Raw genomic sequence first — 12,336 nt, 5'->3', positions numbered from 1 at the left:
ATACTTGTGACATTTACCCTTTTAACAAAATTCACATCTGCCTTTTTTTTTCTTCAATGATTGGCTCCACCCCCTGGTGATGCTTCTAGAGAAACAGTGGTGTAGATGATGATTGGGAGGAGTCACTGCTGAATGTAGGAGGAGTTTTTCTGGTTCCTGCACATGGACCATAAAGAAGAACCTGCCGTAGAATTGTGGCTCCGCCTCCACAGCTCCCAGTAAACCACACCCCTTCACCATCAACATGCTGTGTTTGATCAGTTGGTTTAAACTGGTCCAAAACCATTTTAAACTGGTTTCCTTTTGACCTTTGATTTTTAACAGCAAGATTGGTATGCAAATGAGGAGGAAAGGCTCCGCCCACATAAAAACCTGCTGCACAAAATGAAAGAGGAAACAAGAAAGAGGGAGTTTTGAAAGTGTTTCCAACTGTGTGGTCTGTGAAGGCCACCGTATGTCCTGACAAGCTCTTCCTCTCTCTCTCTTTCTCTCTCTCTCTCTCTCAGGTGTGCGGGTAAGCAGAAAGGCTCCTGATTGATCAGCTGCTGGCCCTCAAACTGCTGATGTCATCACATTTGGCTCCTCCTCCTCTGGCTGTTACTGGAACATGACGGCCATGGCCGTTGATCACATGACGCTAACTGTACGCAAAATAAACTCAAACAAACACCGTGGAAGACGATGCAACAAACAAGAAATTACAAGATGTTAAACTAATAATAATGATGATAATAATAATAATGTTAATATTAATGATAATGAAAAACACTTTGAGAAATCCTGAATCAAACATTTTAACATTTGATTCATTAGATTTTATTTTAACATGTACATACATAATATTTTTAATAAGTCTCTTGTTTACATTTGTATAAGAGTAACATCTCTATTTTTTCTTCAGAAATATTAATCTTAAAAATGTAATGTAAATAATTATTATCGGTAGGAACAAAGATCTGAACAGTCCACTTTAAATGAGTTTCTTGTTTTTCTCTTTATTATTATAGATCTTTATTAGATTAGAGTTTTGTTGTTAACGTGAGTTTTTTGTTTGTTACAAAACAACACATTTGTTGCACTTTATTTAAATTCTCTTTTTTTAAACCAGATCAACACAGTATTTGATTTTGTTTGTCCACCAGAGGGCGCTCCCTGTTTTTGAGTTATTTCAAAAATATTTTTCTGTTACACAAAAACAAAAATAACCAAAATGACCTCACACTGTAAAAAAACCCACTCAAGTTAAAATAAGAAAAAAGATATTTTCATATTTTCATATTGTTTTTGTATTTGTTTTTTTTAAAATGTTTTAAACAGTTTTGTTTTTGCTTTTTTTACATTTTAATGTAAAGTTTAACCAAACAAATATTAAACTGAGTAAAATCACAAACTTCCTGTTTGTTTCTTTTCTCTCACTGATGTCGATGTAGCAACGTTCTCTTCTTCGTTGGTAGGAATGCGTCTTATTCCAGTCTGTACACTCACACACACGCACTCTCACGCACTCTCTCTCACTCACTCACCAGGTGTGGACGATTGTATCTTTAGGTAAGAACTCCACTGGCTGATGTTCATAGAAGTGCATGAAGTCATTCATTCAGACAGATAGGTGGCAGCATTTCTCCATGTGTGACTCACAGATGACAACGATCATAAAAGGAAAAAGAAATGTTTGATGATGAAAGGATGAAATCATCTAGAGTTCTGTTACCACCATGTCACAGTTATGTCTCCACATAGTGGAGAGACTTGCTCTTCAGTGGTTTTTGTACTACTGGTTCTGGTTCTAGCCAGGTTTCTGGACTGAGACTAGTTTTGTGAACTGGTTCTGGTTTCCGATGGAGAGTCTTCCCGCCTCCCCTGTTTCTCTGGTTTTCCTGGAGGAGACCAAGAAGAACCCATCCAATGGTGATGAGTATGTGTCCTCAGCAGCACCTAACGTCCCACAGATGGTCGTGTTGACGAACTCCGGCGATGGTCCAGACAAGAAAGAAGGCGTGGTCCCGGGGGTGGGGCCAGTATACCAGGAGCGGGAGACATGGACCCGGCAGATGGACTTCATCATGTCTTGCGTTGCCTTCGCTGTAGGACTTGGAAATGTTTGGAGGTTTCCGTACCTGTGCTATGAGAATGGAGGAGGTAACACACACATGCTAACATGCACACACAAACACACAGCTGAAGGCCCTCCCCCATTGAGACAGTCTGTGATTGGTCTACATGAGAGTTGACATTTGTGAGTTTTTCCCCAAAAACAAAGCATTTACAGAATTAGTAGGCCCTGTTGTAAGTCCTGTTGTAGGCCTGTGTTGTAGGTCCTGTCGTAAGTAGGCCTGTGTCGTAGGTCCTGTCGTAAGTAGGCCTGTGTCGTAGATCCTGTCGTAGGCCTGTGTCATAGCTCCTGGCGTAGGTAGGCCTGTGTCGTAGGTCCTGTTGTAGGCCTGTGCCGTAAGTCCTGTCATAGGTCCTGCTGTAGGCCTGTGTCATAAGTCCTGTCGTAGATCCTGTTGTAGGCCTGTGTCGTAGGTCCTGTCGTAGGTCTGTGTTGTAGGTCTTGTCGTAGGGGACTTGTTTCTTAGGTCCTGTTGTAGCCCTGTGTCATAAGTCCTGTTGTAGCCCTGTGTCGTAGGACCTGTTGTAGGCATGTGTCGTAAGTCCTGTCATAGATCCTGTTGTAGGCCTGTGTCGTAGGTCCCGTCGTAGGGGACTTGTTTCTTAGGTCTGTCGTAGGCCTGTGTTGTAGGTCCTGTTGTAGGCCTGTGTTGTAGGTCCTGTCGTAGGCCTGTGTTGTAGGTCCTGTCGTAGGTCCTGTCGTAGGAGGCTTGTGTTGTAGGTCCTGTTGTAGGCCTGTGTCGTAGGTCCTGTTGTAGGCCTGTGTCGTATGTCCTGTTGTGAGGGCTTGTGTCGTAGGTCCTGTTGTAGGCCTGTGTCATAGGTCCTGTCGTATATTTGTTCTGATAGTGTGTGTGTGTGTGTGTGTGTATATTTGTTCTGATAGTGTGTGTGTGTGTGTGTGTGTGTGTGTGTGTGTGTGTGTATGTGTGTATGTGTGTGTGTCCTGCAGGTGTCTTCCTGATTCCTTACTTGCTCTTCGTCTTCGTTGGAGGAATCCCCGTCTTCTTCCTAGAAATCTCTCTGGGTCAGTTCATGAAGGCCGGCGGAATCAACGTGTGGAACATCGCGCCACTTTTTAAAGGTGACACTTTGATATCAATCAATATCAATATCCCAGCTGAGGTTGTGTTGCCATGGTAACATTTGATTTACAAAAAACATTGAGCCAGTCTGTGATTGAACACATGTATGTGCAGAATGAAGGGAGTCATGTGACACGCTGTCCACGCCCCTCAGGTCTGGGTTACGCCTCCATGGTCATCGTGTTTTTCTGTAACACCTACTACATCATGGTGTTGGCCTGGGGCCTCTACTACCTGGTCAAGTCATTTAGCTCCACCCTGCCCTGGTCCACCTGTGATAACGAATGGAACACACCCAGCTGCGTGGAGACTTTCCAGCACCAGGACTGTAAAAACCGCAGCCTCGCCAACATCACCATCACCGGCAACATGACCTGTGCCCAGCTGGCAAACGCAAGCTCACCCATCGTCGAGTTCTGGGAGTAAGTTCTGTCTTCTGTCAGGGGGGCGGGGCAAGTGGTAGTGGGCGGGGCATTGATGACGTTGATTGTGTTGTTGAATTAAAAGACGAAATGAATATTTAATGATGTTGTCCTCACTGAGTCTTCTGTCAACATTTGAACTGCAGCATGTTAGTGATCAGAGACGAGAAGAAGACAGAAGACATCATTACAACACACACTGCTGCTCACCTGTCCTCTGTCTGTCCCTCACCTGTTCTCTGTCTGTCCAGGAACAAGGTGCTGGACATCTCGTCTGGTTTGGATGAACCTGGACGTCTGAACTGGGAGATCCTGCTGTGTTTAATGGCCGCGTGGGTGATTGTTTATTTCTGTGTGTGGAAGGGAGTCAAATCCACCGGGAAGGTATGTGTGTGTGTGGTTTTGTGTGTTTCTGTATGTTTGTGTGTGTGCGTTAAGGAACTTTGTTTCGCCGATGTTGATGCTGAAAAGCCAACGTTTATGTCTGTGAACCAAAGCAACACCAATTACATTCCCCAGGTGAGTGTGTGTGTGTTTGTGTGTGTGTCTCAGGTGGTCTACATCACAGCCACCTTCCCGTACCTGGCCCTCTTCATCCTGCTGGTCAGAGGTGTGACTCTCCCTGGTGCTTATGATGGAATCATGTACTTTATCAGTCCTGACTGGTCCAAGCTGTCCCAGGCTAAGGTCTGTTTGTGTGTGTGTGTGCGTGTGTGTGTGTGTGTGTGTGTGTGTGTAAAACATCTGATCAGAAAAAGTGAGTCAGTGTGTGTTTGTTAGATCAAGTCTTTGTCGTTGAACGTTAAGCAGCAGAGTTAAATTTGTGTCGATGACAAACACTTTATTTTTGTTTGGTGTCGTTTATTGGACAATTGAAGTCTGAAGAAATGAGACGTCTCCACAGCCTGTGACCGTCCTCCGTCCTCCAGGATGACAGCTGGAGAGGATGGAATGACCCCCTGACCTCCTGACCTCAACCCCATTGAACATGTGTGGGATCAGCTTGGACGTGCAGTTGCTGTCAGAGTGACCACATTAATGGGATGACATCCCATAACGGGGAGGAGCCAGGCTGCTGTGACTGTGTATGTCCTTCTACATGATTACGAGGCTCCTGGTTGTTTCTTCAGACTTCAGTCGTCCAGGAAAAGAGAAATAACCAGACGTTTACAACTGTTACAACGAACAAATAACCAACCAAACACACACTGACTCACTGTGTCTGATCTGTTTATAACATGGTGGTAGAAACTGCCATGTTTGATTCTTCTCTGTGACTTTGACTCAACGATTAAGACAAGATTCGACCTCTGACCTCTGTGCAGGTGTGGATAGACGCCGGGACACAGGTCTTCTTCTCGTACGCAATCGGCCTTGGTGCTCTGACGGCGCTGGGAAGCTACAACCGCTTTGACAACGACTGCCACAAGTACAACACACACACACACACACACATTGTTTTGCTTTTCTAAAACCTCATCGACATAATCCTGACCCCTTAGAATAACCTTAACCCTAAGACCAGGTCTTAACCATGAAAATCGCCCTTTAACCTCATGGGACCTCACAAAATGTCCCCACAAAAATAGAAACACACACGCACACGATGGATGAAGTGTGTGTTGTCTTGTTTGTGCAGAGACGCCTTCATCCTCGCCTTCGTCAACAGTGGAACCAGTTTCTTCGCTGGTTTTGTCGTCTTCTCTACTCTGGGCTTCATGGCTGCAGAGCAGGGAGTTGAAATCTCACAGGTGGTTAAATCAGGTAAACACACACACACACACACACACACACACACACACAGAGAATCAGATCTGCAGTGTTTCCTTCTGAGGAGACGGCAAACTGAAGTCTGTAAACCACTCACTCTCCCACATCAAACCCCATAGAGAAAATCAGTGATTTTGACATCAAAGCACACGGGAGTTGCAGGAGTTGTTGATCCACTGCTGCCTCCATCACTAAGTTCAAATGTCTTATTTTGTCACTTCAGGGTTTGAAATCCTTTGTTCGGATTTACCTCAGTGACACAAAGTGACCACACGAGGCAGCAGTAGACCAGCAGCTCCTGTGTCCCTGTGAGCTAAAATCACTGATTTTACATTACATTACATGACATGTCATTTAGCAGACGCTTTTATCCGAAGCGACTTACAATAAGTGCATTTAAACATTTGGGTACAAACAAGAGCTAGAAGTAAGTAAGAGCTTCAAGTAAGCCAAACTATAAAGTGCTAGTCATAAGTGCGATGTATAAGCAAGTGGGGTTTTTTTTGTCGTCGTGGTAGAGTCGCAAGAAATGTGTTTTTAGTCGGCGGCGGAAGATGTGGAGGCTTTCTGCCGGATGTCGATGGGGAGCTCGTTCCACCATTTGGGAGCTAGGACAGCAAACAGTCTCGAGTTCTGTGATTGCCTCTGCGATCCTCTCAGTAAGGGGGCAGCAAGCCGGTTTGCCGATGCAGAGCGGAGTGGTTTTGATCATGTCCTGGATGTAGGCTGGACTGAATCGGTTTGTAATTTTCTCTATGGACTTTGGTGTGGGAGAGTGAGTGGTTTACAAACTGATATTTGAATGAATGGGGACACTTGTAGACAGGTTGGGCAAACTTCCATGAACCCTCCAGGACTCTGTGGAGTAGAGAGTCCTAAGGTTCAACTATCCCTCCTCTCCCCCGGATAGACCTTACCCGGGAGGCTGAGTGTGATCCCACTGTAATTGGAACACACCCTCCAGTCCCCTACTTAAAGAAGGAGACCACCACCCCAGTTTGCTATCCAGAGGCACTGTCCCACCTGATGCTACAGAGACCGTCAACCAAGACAGTCCTTAAGGAACTCCAGGTGGATCTCATTCACCACTGGGGTTCTGCAACTGAGGAGCTTTTTAACCACTTTGGCCACCTCAGCCCCAGAGATAGGAGAGCCCACCTCTGAGTCCCCAGACTAAGCTTCCTTATTGGAAGGCATGTTGGTGGGATTGAGGGGGTCTTCAAAGTACTCCCACCCCCAACCCACAACGTCCCAAGTTGAGATCGGCAGCACCCAATCCCCACTTTTATGGACAGAACTTCTAGATGCAGCCAGGGTGTTGTGGGGGTCCGGTGTGGTGGACTGAGAATTGGCTCACTGCTCTTTGCACATAATATGGACCTGTTTGCTTCACTGGGTCCTGACCTACAACTCTCGTTGGAGAATGTTCACACCCAGCTGTTAATGAGAATCAGCACCTCCAAATCCGAGACCATGGTATTGATCAAGTCGGGATGAGATCTTTCCCCAAATGGAGGAATTCAAGTATCTCGGGGTCTTCGACAGGTGGGATCGGTGACCACAGTAATGCAGGCTCTGCATCGGTCCGTCATGGTGAAGAAGGATTTACCGGTCGATCTACGTTCCTACCCTCACCACGAGCTGTGGGTCGTGACCAGAAGAACAGGATTGCGGATGCAAGCGACCGAAATTAGTTTCCTCCGCAGGGTGTCTGGGCTCGGTCTTCTGGGAGGGGCTCAGAATAGAGCCTCTGCACCTCCGCATCTGGTTAGCTTGCCTCCTGGACGCCTCATTGGTGAGGTGTTTCGGGCATGTCCCACCAGGAGGAGGCCCCCAGGAAGACCAAGGTGACTATAGCTTTCGGCTGCCCTTGGAATGCCTCAGGATTCCCAAGGAAGAGCTGGACGAAGTGGGAGGGGAGAGAAAAGTGTGGGCTTCTCTGCTCAAGCTGCTGCCCCAGCGACCTGAACTTGAATAAGTGGTAGAAGATGGATGGATGATGGATAGACACTTTCAAAGTTGGGCGGGACATAAAACCTCTAGATATGGAATGATCAGGACTGAAACTAACTAATCGCCATTCACCAGTCAATCAATAATCATTGATCAGTGGTGTTCAGTAATGTCTGTGTTGTGGTCCAGGTCCAGGTCTGGCCTTCATCGCGTATCCAAAGGCAGTCTCGCTGTTGCCCGGGTCACCGCTGTGGGCAGTGCTCTTCTTCATCATGCTGCTGCTGCTTGGCCTCGACAGTCAGGTGATCAACTCCCACAATCCTTCACTTTCACCACACACTGTCATCATGACGTCACAAGGTGATGATCATCTCCATCACCATCACCATGACTCTATGTTTAAATCTCTCTGTCTGTCCTGTCTGTCCTGTCTGTCTGTGTCTGTCTGTCTGTCTCTCTTTCTGTGTCTGTCTGTCTGTCTGTCTCTCAGTTTGTAGGGGTGGAAGGATTCGTCGCAGGAATCCTGGATCTGTTTCCAGTACAGCATCAGCATCGTTATAAGAGAGAGATCACGCTGGTGATCTGCTGTTTGCTCTGCCTCATCATTGGTATCTCCATGGTGACGCAGGTGACGAGGACACACACTGACGATGATGATGTTGTCATATGATTTACTACAACTTTTAATTTTTCAAAACAAAAACATGTGTGTGTGCAGGGAGGAATGTACGTCTTCACGTTGTTCGATTATTACTCTGCCAGTGGAATGACTCTGCTGTGGCAGGCCTTTTGGGAGTGTGTGATCGTGGCCTGGGTCTATGGTACGTCAGACACACACACACACATGTTGAAGTTGAACGTGTCACTGTTTGATCTAATGATGTCACTTCCTGTGGTCTGACCGTGTGCAGGTGCTGACCGCTACATGGACGACATCGCTCGTATGATTGGGTATCGTCCATTCTTCTGGGTCAAGTGGTGCTGGTTGTTTGTGACTCCATGTGTGTGTATGGTGAGAGGACACATGCTCACACACACACACACTTCACTCATCGCTATGGTTACGAGTTTTACACTCAAAATCACAGAACATTTCATTTACAAAGTACAATGGTTACATTTTTCTTATTTCATTATCTCATGTGAATGACGTTGATAATATAATGCAAGTTTTTACGAGTGTGGTGGCTCCGCCCCCTCTGCAGAGCATCTTCCTGTTTCATCTGATCACCTACAAACGTCTGACGTACAACAACGTGTACGTGTATCCGTGGTGGGGCGAGGTGATCGGCTGGTTACTGGCGCTGTCTTCCATGCTCTGTATTCCCCTCACCTTCATCTACAAACTCTTCAGAGCCAAAGGCTCCTTCGCTGAGGTTAGCTCCGCCCACCGTGACATAATCACACACGCCACGTAACCAATCAGACGCCTGAACACTGACTTGTGTGTTGCAGCGCTGGTCTTACCTGACCACACCAGTGTGGGGTGCTCATCACCTGGAGTACATGGCCACGCCCCTGACGCCGGGCATCGACCAATTGCAGAGCTCCATCTCCAGCCGCCTCGCCCACGACATGTCGCCGCCATGACCTCGACCTACAGTCGACCGGTCATCACCATGGAGATGAGAACAACAACAAAACAGATCAATGAAGCAGCTGATCAATGACCAATGATCTCACATTTACACACAGTTTAGGCCGACGCCCACAGACTGTTCTTCTGTCATGTGATCAGAGTGAAAATGATGTCACTTCAAATCAGTCTGATTATGAATGTCCAATTTTATCTGATCTGATTGAACCTGTTCTGATCTAACTTGATCTATTTAATTCTTCATCCTCTCATTAACATGTGATATTGTGAATTATGCGTATGACGACGTGCAGATGAGCAAAAGTCTGGAGTCAGTGTTGGATCAGAAAAACTTTAAATCTTCTTCTTCAAATTCTAATGTAAATGATACACAAACATAACCAGGAAGACAACATGCAATAGTTACAGCCTGGTAGCAATGTGAAAAAAGACCACTAGGGGTCTCCATAGACCACTTAATACTCTGCACCACTGCACCACAATCATCCTGTGCCTTACTGTGGTTGTTTTTTTATTTTATTTAAAGGCTCACAGTTAGGTACAATTTATAATTGACATGTGTAAATGTATTTTGAAGTCGTATTATTTATGACATAGTTACAAATTGTTAATAAAGGTTTTAAAGAGAGAACTTTGATTGTTCATCAAATATTTTTCTTGTTTTAGAACTTATTTTGAGCCTTTAGATCTTGTAAAAAACCAGTGATAATATATTGTCCCTCATATATTGTATTTGTTTGTGTGTGTGTTAGTGTGTGTAAAGTTGAACAGTCACCTTTGGCCGGACCAATAAGAAGAGAATTTTATAGTTGTTGTAAAAATGAGTCATTGTCTCAGTCAGTGAACTTAAGTTACAGGCGTACGTGAAAAACGTGACTTCTCATGTTCATCAGTAAACTGTGATTATTCCCACAACATGGATATTTACAGCAGCAAAGACAGTAATAAATAATATACATGTGTGAACGTATGAGCGTATTCATGTTCACATAAACAGATGTTCACTGATGCTTACTAAATGCTCACTAATGTTAAACTAATGTTCACTAATGTGTAAAATTGTGTATTTTATGCCACTTCATAGATTAACCTAATTTTTGTTGCTGAAAGTGAACTTTGACCTTTGATTACTCCAAAAATAGACGAATCCGGCGAGCCAGCGGTGGCTAGGGTTAGCACGTCGTCCGTCACTCTCTGCTGTGCTGCTCTGTTCTGCACTGTGGTCACGGTCACTTCTCCAAACCTGTGCCTGCTGCAGAGGTCTGGATATTAAAGACGACATAGAATGCTTGTATCACACATATATGTTAGTTATGGAGGTCTACTTACATATATTAACTTGTTTTCATGGTTAAAATCCTCCTAATCGCTGCAAACGAGCCGATCAAAATATCTCCTCACTGACGCTCTCGTCAGCCGCGCTGTTTCAGACCAAAACCACACCCCCAGAACGTGAACTGTGTTGTGATTGGCCAGCCAACGAGAGCTTTCCTACTGTCCTGTGATTGGCCAGGTACCTGGAAGTGACGTAATAGATAGGCCAGCTCTCAGATACACAGCTCCCCCTTTGGCACGGTGGATGCTCTGCATCTCAGCAGCTACAACGAGAGTAGTTCTTCTTCTTCTGCGGTTGAATGTACGCAACCGGATGTGCCCGGACTAGTGCCCGCACCGGGAGGCGCTACGGTGGTGAGTGGAGTGGTGAGGATTTCTGATGACGACATCAAACTACGGAAGTGCCGATCCGCTTCGCAGAGCCCAGGAAAACAATACAACACTATTTTCTCAGCAGTGGCTGAACTATTAGTTCTGAAACTTTAGGGTTTTATAAATGAGGTAATGACGCAGATACGCACACAAACGCAGAGTTAATTGGAGCTTCCGGTCTATGTGGCCTTTAATTCAAATATTTGGCCTACTTAGTAGCAAATTTTGATTTTAAAAGTAACTAAGCAGATGAAAATGTAATGTTAAATTACAAACTTAAGTGAAAAACTCCCAAAAGTACTTGTACAATGAATTACAGTAATGTGAGTAGTTGTAATTATTTACCTCCACCACTGATTAGCTGAACTACTTGATGTTTACATTGTGGTCATTAGGTTTTGCTAGTTAGAGCAACTTAGGTCATATTTCACAAAAAATGGGTAGTTTTTTTTTCATTTTGACAGAGGAAAGAAAAACAAGAATTCAGCTTGATTTCGTGTTTCACTGGTCTGACTGACAAACAAATATACCACACAATGTCTCCTTTTCATTGGTGGGTGGGTCTTGGGTGCCTCCTTGCTTCTGATTGGCTATGTTTGCGCTGTACTCTTCAAAATAAAAGTACTACCTCTTTGCCTTTAGTGCAATGTCAACACTAATATGGATGGATGGATGGATGGATGATAGATATATAGATAGATAGATAGATAGATAGATAGATAGATAGATAGATAGATAGATAGATGGATAGATAGATAGATAGATAGATAGATAGATAGATAGATAGATAGACTGACAGACAGACAGACAGATAGACTGACAGACTGACAGACAGACAGACAGACAGAGTTAGATTACTGACCATACTTTTACAGCTGTTGGCCATGATGATGTTAAGCATATTTAATATAATATAATAATCATTTATTGTTATGCTCTTATTGAGAGGTGCCGCACATAATTCATCTGTGAACTACAATGACAATGTTTCTCTTATCAGTTGAACGCTCTGACTTTCATTTCATTTAGTTAATTTGTGTCTGTAATTATTGATTTGAAGTCATCTATATTGTCTGTTGTCATTTACATTGTTACAGCAGCAAGACAGTAAAGATAAAGATAATAAATAATAAACATGCATTATCAAAAAGAAAATTACAATATAAAAAGATATTAACACTTAGACTATAAACCATTAGTTAAAATAGAATGTAGAATGTACATTATAGACAGTTAGCAGAATATACACAGTATGGACTTGATATTTACAGCATAAATAAGTATATTGCACTTGTGTACAGTATATACAGTATTACACGTAGAAGGAAGGCATGTTACTGACACTGTTGAATAGAGCCACTCACCTGCAGACTTCGCATGTGTGGTCATTAATACTAAAGGGTTCATTGATTTTCAAATCATCTGTTGGTGTGTTGTTAAAAAGTAATTTAAAAGTGCAGCCAAGTGATTATGAAAAACGACCAGCAGGGGTCGAACATTAGTTAACATCACACATACGGAGAGAGCGAGAGGGAAGGAAGAAACAAGGTTAATGACACATAATAAAGTCATATTCATACTCTGAGTGTGAGAGAGTGAATGTGCGTGCACCACAGAAACATCCCCCAGCAGTCTAGGTCTTTAGCAGCATAACTAAGAGATGGTCCAGGTTTCCCTGAACCAGCTCTAA

The 12,336-nt window shown here is 44.1% G+C and overlaps 1 protein-coding gene across 1 annotated transcript; it reads left to right on the top strand.

Annotated features, from left to right (window-relative positions):
• The first annotated feature begins 1,744 nt into the window (after positions 1-1,744).
• LOC131452454 (sodium- and chloride-dependent creatine transporter 1-like) lies at positions 1,745-9,744 on the top strand. The gene is made up of 13 exons (XM_058622383.1): positions 1,745-2,139; positions 3,065-3,196; positions 3,352-3,619; positions 3,871-4,003; positions 4,172-4,306; positions 4,945-5,048; positions 5,259-5,383; positions 7,532-7,644; positions 7,833-7,970; positions 8,061-8,163; positions 8,254-8,354; positions 8,548-8,718; positions 8,798-9,744. The coding sequence occupies exons 1-13, from the start codon at positions 1,839-1,841 to the stop codon at positions 8,930-8,932; spliced, it is 1,959 nt and encodes a 652-aa protein (XP_058478366.1). The 5' UTR covers positions 1,745-1,838; the 3' UTR covers positions 8,933-9,744.
• Positions 9,745-12,336: the final 2,592 nt, after the last annotated feature.

This window comes from Solea solea, unplaced genomic scaffold (genome assembly GCF_958295425.1).
Source record: "Solea solea unplaced genomic scaffold, fSolSol10.1 scaffold_83, whole genome shotgun sequence".
NCBI classification, from domain to species: Eukaryota; Metazoa; Chordata; class Actinopteri; order Pleuronectiformes; family Soleidae; genus Solea; species Solea solea.
This window is presented reverse-complemented; position numbering and strand designations above follow the sequence as displayed.

Excerpts from the sequence above, each read along its gene's own strand:
- LOC131452454 (XM_058622383.1), top strand. The coding sequence starts at position 1,839 with ATGGAGAGTCTTCCCGCCTCCCCTGTTTCTCTGGTTTTCCTGGAGGAG. Across the intron at positions 4,004-4,171 it reads GAGTCAAATCCACCGGGAAG|GTGGTCTACATCACAGCCAC; the intron begins GTATGTGTGTGT and ends TGTGTGTCTCAG. Across the intron at positions 4,307-4,944 it reads CCAAGCTGTCCCAGGCTAAG|GTGTGGATAGACGCCGGGAC; the intron begins GTCTGTTTGTGT and ends ACCTCTGTGCAG.